The 14,876-nt window shown below is 37.2% G+C and overlaps 1 protein-coding gene across 5 annotated transcripts in view; it reads left to right on the forward strand.

Moving 5' to 3' along the window:
- Window positions 1-14,876, forward strand: part of AMN1 (antagonist of mitotic exit network 1 homolog) — a 56,330-nt gene that overhangs the window by 20,942 nt on the left and 20,512 nt on the right. For 4 of the 5 annotated variants that reach the window (XM_077870546.1, XM_077870544.1, XM_077870545.1 and 1 more), the window contains 5 exons: window positions 5,253-5,385; window positions 5,779-5,934; window positions 10,417-10,561; window positions 12,850-13,067; window positions 13,393-13,449. In XM_077870546.1, coding sequence (XP_077726672.1) covers window positions 5,269-5,385; window positions 5,779-5,934; window positions 10,417-10,561; window positions 12,850-13,067; window positions 13,393-13,449 — 693 coding nt within the window. In that variant the 5' untranslated portion in view covers window positions 5,253-5,268. The remainder of the gene's footprint in view (window positions 1-5,252; window positions 5,386-5,778; window positions 5,935-10,416; window positions 10,562-12,849; window positions 13,068-13,392; window positions 13,450-14,876) is intronic. The other variant, XM_077870547.1, reaches the window with a different exon arrangement.

Here is a 14,876-nt window from a genome sequence, read left to right on the forward strand (position 1 = left end):
TACTATAAAAGTTGTGAATCACCCAAGCTTAGTGTCGTCTTCTACAATATAACCTGCTGTGTGAGCAAGCATTCGTCTGAGCTCTATCTACATTATACTGTAGGACTTAAGACTGCATAGGGGGAAGAAATAAATTCTATTTTTTTAAAAAAAGGAGGGCATGGGAAACTAACATAAATGTGAAGCTCTGGCTACTGCTCTTGTCATGAGTAATAAAGCCCTTTTTCTTTGACCCAAGAATTTCTTGTTTTCTGCCAGCATTCAGAAATTGGTAATAGGCTCACTTGTAAGTTTGTAAGTGGGGTAAAACTCAGACACTGCATAGTTTTTTACACTTGCAACAATCAATTCCAGGTAGTTTTTATTTTTTTATTTCTTTTTTTTTTAAGATTTTATTTATTTATTCATGAGAACACAGAGAGAGAGAGAGGGGCAGAGACACAAGGCAGAGGGAGAAGCAGGCTCCATGCAGGGAGCCTAATGTGGGAGTCGATCCCGGGACTCCAAGATCATGCCGTGGGTGAAAGGTAGACGCTCAAACACTGAGCCACCCAGCCGTCCCCTCCAGGTAGTTTTTAAGTCGAAAACTAGGGGTGCCTGGCTGGCTCAATCAGTAGAGTATGCAACTCTTGATCTCAGGATTGTGAGTTTGAGCCCCACGTTGGGCATAGAGATCACTTAATTAAAAAATTTGTTTTTTAAGTGAAAGGTAAAACAATTCATGTAATGAATTTTTTTAGAAGAAAGCATAGCAGAATATCTTCATGAACTTAGGACATTGAAAGAGTTCATAAACAGAACACAAAAGAAATTTATCATAAAGAAAATATATTAGGCTGCATTAGATTATACTTCTCTTCAACATAAGACATAATTAAGAAAATGAAAAGACAATCCACAGAATGGGAAATATATTTGCAACATATATAACCAACAGAAAGCTCACATCCAAAATATAAAAGGAACTCTGCATACCACTAAGTAAAACATAGACCCCCCAAAAAACTGGGCAGGATACTTGAACAGATACTCCTCAAGAGACTATCCAAATTACAATAAAAAAATGAAAACATGCTCAAATTAATGAATAAATAAGGGACTACAATTCAAAGTCATATTGTGTTGCCACCATTATATTCATAAATTGGCTAAAATTAAAAAGACTGATAATGCTGAGTGTTGGCAAGGATATGGATTCCAGAAACTCCTATTGAATGAAAGTAGGATCAGTACAGTCATTTCAGAAAACGTTTGGCATTAAGCTAAACATTTGCATACCTTATGAGCCAGCAATTCCACTCCTAGGCATGTACTCGATCAAAACACAGGAACACATGCACCAAAAGACCTGTCCAAGAGTATTCATATGAATATTATTCATAATAGTAAATTATAAACCACCCAATTGTACATCAGCAGTTCAAACAATGGAGTATTATGCAGCATTGAAAATGGACATAAACAAAATTCAAATGGACAAACTACAGCTACCTGCAACAATTACAAGATGGTTCTTGTAATCATGTCAGCAAAGAAAGATGGTAGAACAATATTAAAAGCAGACTGAATACAATCTGATGTGAAAAATAATATGGATAGAGAGATATTACTTAATGATAAAGGGAATATTCCACAAGAAGATGTAATGATCATGAATTTGCCATTAACACCCAAGTCTTATAAAACAGGAAGATTGTCACATACAAGGACAATTGACAAGTTCAGCCATGGTAGGAAACTTAATACACTTCTCTACATTTTACAAGTATAGAAAACAGTGGCAGCCCGGTGGCTCAGCAGTTTAGCACCACCTTCAGCCCAGGGCATGATCCTGGAGACCTGGGATCAAGTCCCACGTTGGGCTCCATGCATGGAGCCTGCTTCTCCCTCTGCCTGTGTCTCTGCCTCTCTTTCTGTCTCTTATGAATAAATAAATAAAAACTTAAAAAATAAAAAAACAAGTATAGAAAACAATATTATTTATGCATATATACTATAGTTAAAATGATAATAAAATCATGGATACAAACTTTTTAAAAATTTCATGGTAGTGGTTACCTCTGCAAAGGGAGATAAAGAATAAACCTATGTGGATGTACACAGGAGGCTTTATTTATACCTGAAATATTTTATTTCTTTTTTTTTAATTTTTTTTTATTTTTATTTATTTATGATAGTTACAGAGAGAGAGAGAGGCAGAGACACAGGCAGAGAGAGGGAGAAGCAGGCTCCATGAACCAGGAGCCCGACGTGGGACTCGATTCCGGGTCTCCGGGAACACGCCCTGGGCCAAAGGCAGGCGCCAAACCGCTGCGCCACCCAGGGATCCCTGAAATATTTTATTTCTTAAGAAAGATCTGACACACTATGATAAAGAATAAATTTTGAATTTATTAAAAATTATTATTTTTTTTAAAGCTTTATTTTTTTTATATTTTTTTAATTTTTTTTTAATTTTTATTTATTTATGATAGTCACAGAGAGAGAGAGAGAGAGGCAGAGACACAGGCAGAGGGAGAAGCAGGCTCCATGCGCCGGGAGCCCGACGTGGGATTCGATCCCGGGTCTCCAGGATCGCGCCCTGGGCCAAAGGCAGGCGCCAAACCGCTGCGCCACCCAGGGATCCCGAATTTATTAAAAATTATTTAGAATTATTAAAAATTTAAAATTCTAGATTTATGCTGCATAGATTTTATGTCATCCTAGTTTATTTTTATGTATTTTTAAATTTTTCATTATAAAACAGTAATGTACAAAAAACAAAAACCAGTAGAAAGGAAAGTAAAATTTGATTTCAAAATATAAGTATTGTCAGGGCATGTGGGTGGCTCAGTCAGTTAAGCATCTGCCTTTGGCTCGGGTCATGATTCTGGGGTACTGGGATTGAGCCCACATCAGGCTCACTTCCCAGTAGAGAACCTGTTTCTCCTTTTCCCTCTGCATGCCCCCCATCCATGCATGGTCCATCTCAAATAAATAAAATCTTTTTTAAAAGTACAAGTATTGTAAATTAGAAATTCTACAAATTTAGGGGCGCCTGGGTGGCACAGTTGGTTAAGCATCCAGTTCTTGATTTCAGGTCAGGTCATGATCTCAGGGATGTGAGATCAAGCCCTGTGTCCAGATCCATATTCAGTGCAGTCTGCTCTTCCCCTCCACTCACACTTGTTCTGTCTCCCTAAAATAAATAAGATCTTTTTTAAAAAAAAGAGTTCTATAAATACTGTAGAAAAAATAACAGAAGAATTAAATAATACTATCATATTCACATAATATATCTGTGTACATATACATATACATGTAGAGATATATTTAGGCATACATGTAAAATACAACATTACATCTCTTCAAGAATATACATTCTCTGAATACTCATAAATACAAATTTAGTCATTTATTTGGCAAATAAAAAACAACTCTTAGAAATTTAAGTCAAAAAATAGCAAAATAGGCAAAGGAAATTAATAGACAATTTAGAGAAAAGCATATCCAGATGGCCAGCAAGTTCATGGAAAGATATCAAATTTACTAGTAATGAGAGAAATAAAAATTAAAGTAATAATGAGATACCACTTTTCACACATGAGACTGTCCAACATTTAAGGATAGGTACATCTTTTTTTTTTCTAATAAATTTATTTTTTATTGGTGTTCAATTTGCCAACTTACAGAATAACACCCAGTGCTCATCCCGTCAAGTGCCCCCCTCAGTGCCCGTCACCCATTCACCCCCACCCCCCAAGGATAGGTAGATCCTGAAAACATTGGTAAGTGAAAAACTAAACAAATCTGGGATCCCTGGGTGGCACAGCGGTTTGGCGCCTGCCTTTGGCCCAGGGCGCGATCCTGGAGACCCGGGATCGAATCCCACGTCGGGCTCCCAGAGCGTGGAGCCTGCTTCTCCCTCTGCCTGTGTCTCTGCCTCTCTCTCTCTCAATCTGTGTGACTATCATAAATAAATAAAAATTAAAAAAAAAAAACTAAACAAATCTATGACAAATACCAGATATGTAAATCAGAAATACAACAAGCATGTTAAAAGGACACATACAATGAAAGGATACACATTAGACATTAGAATGGATTCCTCGACTGGTGGGAGATGGGATTGGGAAACGGAGAAAACTGAGATAAATGGAAAAATAAAATGAACCTGTTGCTTGAAAGATGTAGAGGAATACAGTACTCTAGTACTGCTGATAAAAATATGAAGTATTACAGACTTTCTAGAAAACAATCTGACAATGTATATTAACATGTCCTAGAAACAGTGGAATGTTTGTAAGTAGGAGAATGACTAAATAAATCCTCCATGCTGTAAAATATATAAAGCCAGTAAAGAAGCATTAGAACTATACTTGATTTGAAGAATTTTGTAAGATATTATTGAATGAAAAAGGGTACAGAAAACTGAGTCTACAGGTGAGGCTATTTTAGGAAATAGTGATCCACCCCCAAAATGCAGGTGTGTGCACACGTACATATATATAAAAAAAGAATATACACTAGCTATTAGTGGGAGGAACTAATCTAACAGAAGGGGAAGGGATAGGGCAGAGAAATTCATGAACGTAAAATTATATATATGTGGAAGTATTTGTCATCAGAGGTTTAAGTAAGATTTATGTTTGTTTTTTGTTTGTTTGTTTATAGTATGAGTTTCTCAGAGAGTTGGAATTTCAGACTACATATGAGATATGTTGGTCATATGGGCCTTGGTTATTGCCTCCTCTGATAACTCTGCTTTATGCATATACATTCCTGGCACCAAGTTTGTTATCTCTATGACTTGTACAATTTGTGCAATCTTTGTGGTTGTAGTTCTCTCATGATTTCATTATATACATAACTTTTAAGAAAAATAGAGAAAATTTTGCTGCATTAATAGATAAAACTTGTCAGTTCGTAGGCCCTAGCTCAATATTTATTTAGGAATATGTAACTGAAATCTTGATAGTAACTATATCTTAGGAATTACAGAGGCTGCCTTAGGAAAAGGTTTTTTTTTTTTTTTTTGTAACTTAGAATGCATTTTAGTAAATGAGGTTTGCTGAGAAAAAAATGCAAAGGGAAAAGCCTCAGAGCCTAACCAGGCATGTGCAAGGCTTTTGAATCTTAGCAAGCTTTAGTTGCAAATATTAATAAACCATGTACACCCTGTTTATGAAAAGACTAAGTGCAAGCAAACAGCATAAGTTATTAGAAATCGGTACCAGTACCATGTAATTTATTATATTGTATTTGTATTTCAGATGCCTGTGGTGCTTCATGAAGAATATTTCCAGATATATCACAGACATTAAGCCTTTGCCTCCCAACATAAAAGATAGACTGATTAAAATAATGAGTACCCAGGGGCAGATAACAGATTCAAATATAAGTGAGGTAAGAGTGTACAATTGCAAAGCAAGCATATTATATTTTACTGTTTAGATATGGTTTCAGGGCCGCCCAGGTGGCTCAGCAGTTTGGTGCCACCTTTGGCCCAGGGTGTGATCCTGGAGACCCGGGATTGAGTCCCAGGTCAGGCTCCCTGCATGGAGCCTGCTTCTCCCTCTGCCCGTGTTTGCCTCTCTCTCTGTGTCTCCCATGAATAAATAAATAAAATTTTGAAAAAAAAAAAAAAGATATGGTTTCAGACTTTTGGAGCAATGACATATGGTGGGATTAGTAATAATTTTAAAATATAATAAAACATGGGGTTCTTTTTTTCCCCAGATAACCAAAATGTTCATGTGTAATAGTTACTAAAAATATCTTCTCTCACCATTCTTTTAGCTGCTCCCCTTGTCTTCATCCTACCAGCACCCTGGATCTCTACATTTTCAAAAAGTTTTCAGCTTTTTGATCAACTTTACCTCAATAAATCTGGAAAAAGTAAAAATAAAAATGCAAAATGAATACACAAATGGCAAAAAGAAAAAAAAACCTACAGTAAGGAATACATGCTATATTATGTCTCTGGTCCACAAACCACATTTACATGTAACCATACTATGTATAGCACACTTGGATATTTTCTACTTTATTCTATCTTATTTCAATTTACAGAAGTGTTGATCAGAGTCTACTAAATTGATTTTATCAATCAGCAGTTAGGGACACCTGGGTGGCTCAGTGGTTTAGCATCTGCCTTTGGCCCAGGACGTGATCCTGGAGTCCAGGGATCGGGTCCCACATCGGGCTCCCTGGTGAAGCCTGCTTCTCCCTCTGTCTATGTCTCTGCCTCTCTCTCTCTTTCTGTGTCTCTCATGGATAAATACAATCCTTTAAAAAATTTTTCTTTAAAAAAAAAAAAAAAACAATCAGCAGTTAAAAGCCACTCTTCTAAACTTCCCTAAAGTTAAAATAGCTAAAATTGGCTATTCTATAAGGCAATAAGTATAGTAAGGCCCTCCAGCCTGAATTAAAATCCTGGTTCTGCCACTCTTTCTGACATTGAGTCTCAGTTCTCTTAACTGTAAAATGGGTTTGCAGCCATCATCACTGTCTGCTGAGACTCTGCACTAGACTAGTCTACTACAGAAACTCTGGTTCTAATGACCAAAGCCTATGATCAAAAGAGAACAAACTGATGATAGCACTCCAGTACATGACTGTCCCTGTAACCTCGTATTGTAAATGCACTTAGACGTGCCATTACTGTTTCTTTTAACATTAACCCGATGTACCTCGAATGCTTTGTTTTCTTCATGACAGCTTGCATTGGAACATAGACATTTTAGTGTTGTAGTCTGCTTAGCTCTGTAAAGATAGAATAATATCCCTAGGTTCTTACTGTTGATGGTTCTGTGGATGTATATAGTTTGTGTGTGGCCCAAAGAAGAAATATTATGACACTACCCAAAACTGGTGGTTTTCTTCATTTTCCCATCATCTCCATTTTGTTCTCATCCTTTAGTCTATATTCCAGTGGCTTAAATTTTTGTTTTATGGCAATCCTTAATATTCATTTAAACCTAATTTTAATCTAAATAGAAAAGAGCTAAGGAGTGAATGAGATAGGAAAAAAAAAACTCAGGGTGCCTGGGTAGCTCAGTTGGCTGTTGCCTTCAGCTCAGTCATGATCCCAGAGTCCTGGGACCAAGCCCCTTGTCAGGTTCTCTGCTCAGCAGGGAGTCTGCTTCTCCCCCTTCCTCTGCTCCACCCCCAGCAAGCTATGCTCTCTCTCACACTCTATCTCAAATAAATAAATAAAATATTTTTTAAAGCCCAGAAGTATGATTTCTTTGTTGTTCTCCCTCAAATCTCTATCCGTATGAGTCCTGCTTATGAAATTATTCAAAAAGCCGGATTTAACATCTGTTGCAAAGTTGCATGCATCATTGGATGGCTCTCTTTGAAATATTTCCTAACTCTTTTTATAGTTGGATGGAGGAGGCCTTTCTAAACATGACACCAAAGTTAGAAACCAAGAAGAAAAAAGTTGATGGACTTGATTACGTAACAATATGAACTTATAGCAAGAAGAAAAAACAAGAAGCAGAGTCAAGTAACAAACTAGGAAAAATATTTGCCACACACATGCAACTCCATAAGTTTGTTATCTTGACAATTTAAAGAATCCCTACAAATTGATAAGAAAAATCAAAACAAATACTAAAAAGAATCAGGAAGTACTCAAAGGAAAAATACTAGGGGATCCCTGGGTGGCTCAGCAGTTTAGCGCCTGCCTTTGGCCCAGGGCGCGATCCTGGAGTCCCGGAATCGAGTCCCACATCGGGCTCCCAGCATGGAGCCTGCTTCTCCCTCCTCCTGTGTCTCTGCCTCCCTCTCTCTCTCTCTATGTCTATCATAAATAAACAAATCTTTAAAAAAAATACTAAAAAGAATCAGGAAGTACTCAAAGGAAAAAAACCGTATTAGTCATAACAGTCACAGTTTGCCTTTCAGTTTGGCAGACTTAAAAAATAATAATATCCAGTGTTGATAATAGTGTGGGCAATGGTCACTTTTATCTCCTGTTGGTGAGAGTGTAAATTGATTTAAAAAACCTTTTAGAAAACAATTTTTAAAAAAATTAAAAAAAAAAACTTTTAGCTAAAAGGACAGCTTGCCATTAACAGAAGTCCTAAAAATGTGCTTACTATTGTGACTCAACAATTTTAGTTCCAGTATTTTTCCAGTTTTATTGAAATATAATTGACATGTAACATTGTATAAGTTTAAAGCATGCAATATAATGTGATGATTTGACATGCTTATTTTTTAAGTGTTTGTTGTTGTTGTTTTATTTGAGACAGAGAAAGAAAGAAAGCACAAGCGGGGAGGAGAGTCGAGGGAGAAGAAGCAGAATCCTCACTGAGCAGGGGGCCTGATGGGGCCTCAATCCCAGGACCTTAAGATCATGACCTAAACTGAAGGCAGATGCTTAACTAAGCCACCCAGGCACCCCTTGATACATTTATACATTGCAAAATGATTACAATAGGGTTATTTAACATCTCCATCACTTTATATAATTACCATTTACTTCTGAGATTAATCCCCAGAAAATAATTGGGAAAGCACACAAGTATGCCTACCAAAATATCATTTATAATAATAGTTGACAGTTATATATAGCATATATTGTAAGCAAGCCACCTTTATTTCTCACAAAATATTATGCCCATTTTAAGAATGAGGATATTGAGGCGCACACACACACACACACACACACACACAAAGAGCTTGATCATACTTATAGGGTTCAATATCAGGCAGTCTGCCTCCAGAAGACATGTTCTTAACACTACACTATATTGGCTTCTAAATCAGCCTGAATGTTCAATTGAAGTGTTTGTCAAAACAGAGGATCATAGAAGAAGAGAGGAAAATATAAAATAAGGTGAAATCAGAGAGGGAAACAAACCATAAGAAACTCTTAATTATAGGAAGCAAACTGAGGTTCACTGAAAGGGAGGTGGGTGGGGAGATGGGGTAGCTGGGTAATGGGCTATAAGGAGGGCACTTAATGTAGTGAGCACTGGGTGTTATTTATAAGACTGATGAATCACTGACCTCTACCTCTGAAACCAATAATACATTATGCTAATTGAATTTAAATAAACTTTTAAAAATCATTTCTTTTAAATGAAGTATTGAGATCCCTGGGTGGCTCAGCAGTTTGGCACCTGCCTTCGGCCCAACGCATGATCCTGGAATCCCAGGATCGAGTTCCGCATCAGGCTCCCTGCGTGGAGCCTGCTTCTCCCTCTGCCTGTGTCTCTGCCTTTCTCTCAGTGTCTCTCATGAATAAATAAATATTTTTAAAATAAGTCCCAGATCGAGTCCCATATCGGGCTCCCTGCATGGAGCCTGCTTCTCCCTCTACCTGTGTCTCTCCCTCTCTCTCTCTCTCATGAATAAATAAATAAAATATTAAAAAAAAAAAAAAAAAGAAAGAGAGGCACCTTGGTGGCAGCCAGTAAACCATCCAACTCTTGATTTCAGCTCAAGTCATGATCAGGACTGTGAGATGGAGCCCCACACATCTGGCTCCAGGCTGGATGTGCAACCTGATTAAGATTCTCTCCCTCTTCCTCCGCCCCTCCCTATCCCCTCATTCTCAGAAAGGAGGGAAGGGAGGGAAGGAGGGAGGGAGGGAGGGAGGGAAGGAGGGAGGGAGGGAGGAAGGAAGGAAGGGAGGGAGGGAGGGAGGGAGGGAGGGAAAGAGCAAGACAAGGAAAAGAGCTCAGAACACTTTGAAATAAATTTGCTATTTGTTGCCCTCAAGTAAGCATTCAGTAATACTGAATTTGTTTGTACTCACAATAAGAATGAAGGAGGTAAATGTTCTAGATAAACAATACCAACATACTATAACCATCAATACGTAGCAATTAAAGACTCATACCTGCTGAGTAGAGGCACATAGGGAAAATCTCTAATGAGAGTCAGGAGCTACTAGAAAAAGATAAGCACATGCCACCACCTTGATTCTGCTTCACAGGTCTAGTGGATCCTTACTCTGTACCAGGCATCTCAACAATGCCATGTGTTCCAGTAAAGACTTTGGGGGCGCTAGAAACTGCACCTCCAGTTGAAAGTAGGCTTGTTTTTCCTGCTTAATGTATGTGTCTCCACTCAGATAGGTTTTTGTATTCTTTCTTTTTCTTTTTTTCTTTTTTTTTTTTTTAAGATTTTATTTATTTATGATAGTCACAGAGAGAGAGAGAGGGGCAGAGACACAGGCAGAGGGAGAAGCAGGCTCCATGCACCGGGAGCCTGACGTGGGATTCGATCCCGGGACTCCAGGATCGCGCCCTGGGCCAAAGGCAGGCGCCAAACCGCCGCGCCACCCAGGGATCCCTGTATTCTTTGTTATATTTTCCATCTACCATCTGTCATGACCACCAAGACACTGAATATGTAATATACATGTATATTTATAAGAAAAATTAATTTTTCAAAATCACGTATTTTTTTTTACAGATTTTACATCCTGAAGTCCAAACACTAGATCTAAGAAGCTGTGACATTTCAGATACTGCTCTCCTACACCTGTGCAACTGCAGAAAATTAAAGAAATTAAATATAAGTTCCTCAAAAGAAAACAGAATTTCCATAACTTCAAAAGGTATGTTTATTCACACTGAATAAATCAGTAGATTACTATTCACCATCTAGTATAATTTTGGAACAAAGGAGTAGTAAATATGTCAAAAGTGAGTATGAAGATGTTAAAGAAATAAAAACTGTATCAATAAAAATATTCAAACTAAGATAAAGACTCCAAATTAGAATTCCTGTTTATAACCATTGCTAAAAGTTAAGAAATACTCCTGGATAAGTCACTACTAGTAATTTAAATGTATCTGATATAGGGGCACCTGGGTGGTGCAGTCAGTTAAGCATCCAACTCTTAGTTTTGGCTCAGGATCATGATCTCAGGGTCATGAGATTGAGCCCCACATCCAGCTCCATGCTCAGTGAGGCATCTTCTTAGAGTTCCAATCTCCCTCTGACCCTCCTCCCCAGTCCCTGTGCTCTCTCGTGCATGCTCTCTCTCTCAAATAAATAAGTAAATCTTTAAAAAAAAAGAGAGAGAGAGAAACAAATTTAAAGTAAACGTGGATGGACATCTGTGTAAGAGAGCTCAGAACACTTTGAAATTGATTTGCCATTGACCAGTTCATACTTTGTTAGGGCTTTCTCAATGCAAAATTACAAGAGAAAGTTAAATCATCATCAGATTAAATTTACTAGCACTCTTCTATCAGTCTGTACAATGATAGCTTATTTTTTATTGAAAAAAAATTTTATTAGAGTTGACGTACAATGTTACATTAGTTTCAGATGTACAACTTCATGATTAGACAAACTGTATTTCATTATACTGTGTTCACCCCGTGTCACTACCATCTGTCACCATACAACACTATTATAATACCATTGACTGTATTCCCTATGCTGTACCTTTTATGCTGTACCTTTTATAACACATAGTTTTTTTATAACCAGTCAAACCACATTTTTTTAGTGAAACTATTACATAAATTAGAGGATTTTTATTCTTTTTTTGACCAAAAAGGATTTTAACTCTTTTCTTTCTAGAAAGTTTTGTGAGTAGTTTGCTATATTTTGCAATCATCTTGGTTAGCAAGTAGGCTACTCATAATATTACAAAAAAACATAAGTTTTTAAATATTTACACAAATGATAGCTCACTAAAAAGAACTTTTATGCTGGACATTGATGAATAAAACAAAAGTTCTTTCAGGGGCATAAAAATTAATTATTAATTAAAAGTCCTGTCTTAAGATATGGAAAACAGTAAAAATTACCTACACATGAATTCATCATCTTGTTTTTTGTGTATTTTGCTCATAAAGGCATCTTTTAACATTGTTATAATGTGTATGCATGCCCAGGATCCCCAAAGTATTCTTTTATTTTTGTGATACATTATGTACCAGTCTCCAATGTGCATTTACATCAATTTAATTGGATTTAAAAGTCAAAAGGGAAGAGAGAATGGAGAGACATAAATATGATTCTTAAGGATAAGCATGAAAACTGTTACCTAAGACATTGGGCAATTTCCCTTCAGAGTGCACAAGAAAACTAGCCTTATTACTTTATTTATTTTTTCAGTTTATTTTTTTTATTGGAGTTTAATTTGCCAACATATACTTTAACACCCAGTGCTCATCCCATCAAGTGCCCCCCTCAGTGCCCGTCACCCAGTCACCCCCACCCCCCACCCACCTCCCTTTCCACCACCCCTTGTTCGTTTCCCAGAGTTAGGAGTCTCTTATGTTCTGTCTCCCTCTCTGATATTTCCCACTCATTTTCTCTCCTTTCCCTTTCACTAACCTTATTACTTTAAAACTTTTTTTAAGGTGTAAAAAAATTTTTTTATGTATTTGAGAGACAGAGAGAGCACAAGTAAGAGAGAGGGCAGAGGGAGAAGGAGAAGCAGACTCCAAGCTGAGCAGGGAGCCTGACATGGGGCTCGATCCCAGGATCCTGGGATCATGACCTGAGCTGAAGGCAGATGCTTAACTGACTGAGCCATCCAGGTGCCCCTAAAACAAAAAGAAGATTCATCTATTATTTAATTAGCTAATTTGATTCTGAATGACTTTTGGCTATCTCCTAAAGGCAGATTTACTGGTCAACAACAAAGTCTGGCCATTCTTTGCAGATATTCTGAATGATATATTACAGACTATGTAGAGAATTCCTGAAATATTCCAAAAAAGTTTTAATAATCACAGCATCACTAGAAAGTAAGTATAACCTCAGAAATGGACTCCTTAGCAAAAGGCTAACATATAGTTGGGCATGTCAATACAGGTGATTGCTAAAAGGAAAACCAGTTGCATTTCTCCTATATATACATATGTACGTGCTTTCCCCCAGGAATAAAAGCTGTGGCTTCCTCTTGTTCATACCTCCATGAAGCTTCTTTGAAAAGATGCTGCAATCTTACTGACGAAGGAGTCCTTGCTCTTGCACTCAACTGTCGGCTGTTAAAGATCATTGATTTAGGTGGCTGTTTAGGAATTACTGATGTGTCCTTACACGCATTGGGAGAAAACTGCCCATTTTTGCAGTGTGTTGATTTTTCAGCTACTCAGGTAAGTGAAATACAGACTTGAGATATAAAGACTGCATATGTTTGCCCAGTGAATTTCAGTGACTCATCAGAAGAACATAATTAATTTTTTGGTTTTTGTTGAAATTGTTGACCACCTCATGCTTCAGTGGTTATACAATTGCAATATAATTTGGCACAGTCCCCTCAATTACTTTAAGTAAAGGCAAAAAAGGTAAGTGTGGCTAAAACACATGTTTGCTGAATGGGGAGGCAATAAAACCACATATAAATAATTAGTAATATTTCGAAAATTTTACTTTCAGCTTTCCCATTTATGTGCCATGTTGCATGTTCTCTTTGCTTAGGTATCTGATGATGGTGTGGTTGCTCTTGTTAATGGACCTTGTGCCAAGAAATTAGAGGTAATTTTAAAATCTCTATAAAGTTGATGCTAACTAAATTTTTATATTATCCTCAGAAATTGCTTTTTGTATATAGCAAACAACCAGCCCCTTAATAGCATTAGGGGTTCCCATGCCACCTGTTTGGTTTGGTTTGGTTTGGTTTTTGCCTCCATCTCTTTATTCCAGAGTGAGGAAAAACTGTTAAAGTTAGGAGGTAAAGCACACTTTAAATAAAAACCCATTTTAGTTCCAATGAAAGTTCTCATTTTCCAGAAGTTTTAGCTTCTAACACATCTGAGGATAATCTTATTACAGTAAAGATTATGAAAGTTTATCAATGTAAAGAGATATTATTTAGAATTTTCATTACCAGGACTACTTAGTGTCTTGCCATCCTATTTTCTTAATATACATGAAGGGATCCAGAATATACCTGTCACATAAAAATTATTTTGAGCTAGATGTTTCAGAATCAACAGATGCTTTTAAAAGAGGCTTTGTCTGAAATACTTTCCTTCCATCTACCTAAAAACAGAGTCAAAAGACTTCAACTTCCATCAAACCCCCTTCAAGGAAGACTACCCAATACCAAAAAGATTACTCCTCTCACTGCAGGAATCAAATGAGAAATTACATAAACATTGTCAGAAGACTATCATACTCCCATCTACTCTCTAAAGGCGCACTTTGTTTTCCCTAAAAGTCATTTGTTTTTCTCTAAGTGTCGTTTCTCCTCCTCCTTTTCTCCTATGAAGATGATATATAAACTCTATATTGTAGCCATTTCTTTGAGCCACTTTCTTTGTGAGCTTGTGTGTGACCAAATTTGCCTTTTCTCTTGCTAGTCTTTGTCATTTTAATCCACAGGCTCCCAAAAATAAAACCCAAGAGAACCTAAGAGGAAAAAGGTTTTCTTCTCCAACAGCCATATTTTACAGCTCCTTAAGAAGATTCTAAATTAGGAATGCCTGGTTGGGGATCCCTGGGTGGCGCAGCAGTTTAGCGCCTGCCTTTGGCCCAGGGCGCGATCCTGGAGACCTAGGATCAAATCCCACGTCGGACTCCCAGTGCATGGAGCCTGCTTCTCCCTCTGCCTGTGTCTCTGCCTCTCTCTCTCTGTGTGTGTGTCTGTCATGAATAAATAAACTAAAAAGAAAAAAAAAAAAAGAAGATCCTAAATTAGTGTTCAGCCCTACTATTCAGTGACTCATGTGGCACCTACAACCTGTTTTTAGGTTTCCTCCTTTCCCGATTTATAGTGAGGTTTTTAGTCTTATTTAATATAGATATGCTTTTCAATGATAAGCCACATCAAATTCTTTATGGAAGTAAACAGGCTATACATGAATTATAAATGTTACCAATAACTATCATGAAAGAATAGCAATACCATGTTTTTGCCAAAATATTTCTCCTTGAGTTATTGCCTAGAGACAATTTTTTTG

This window comes from Canis aureus, chromosome 25 (genome assembly GCF_053574225.1).
Source record: "Canis aureus isolate CA01 chromosome 25, VMU_Caureus_v.1.0, whole genome shotgun sequence".
Classification (NCBI taxonomy): Eukaryota; Metazoa; Chordata; class Mammalia; order Carnivora; family Canidae; genus Canis; species Canis aureus.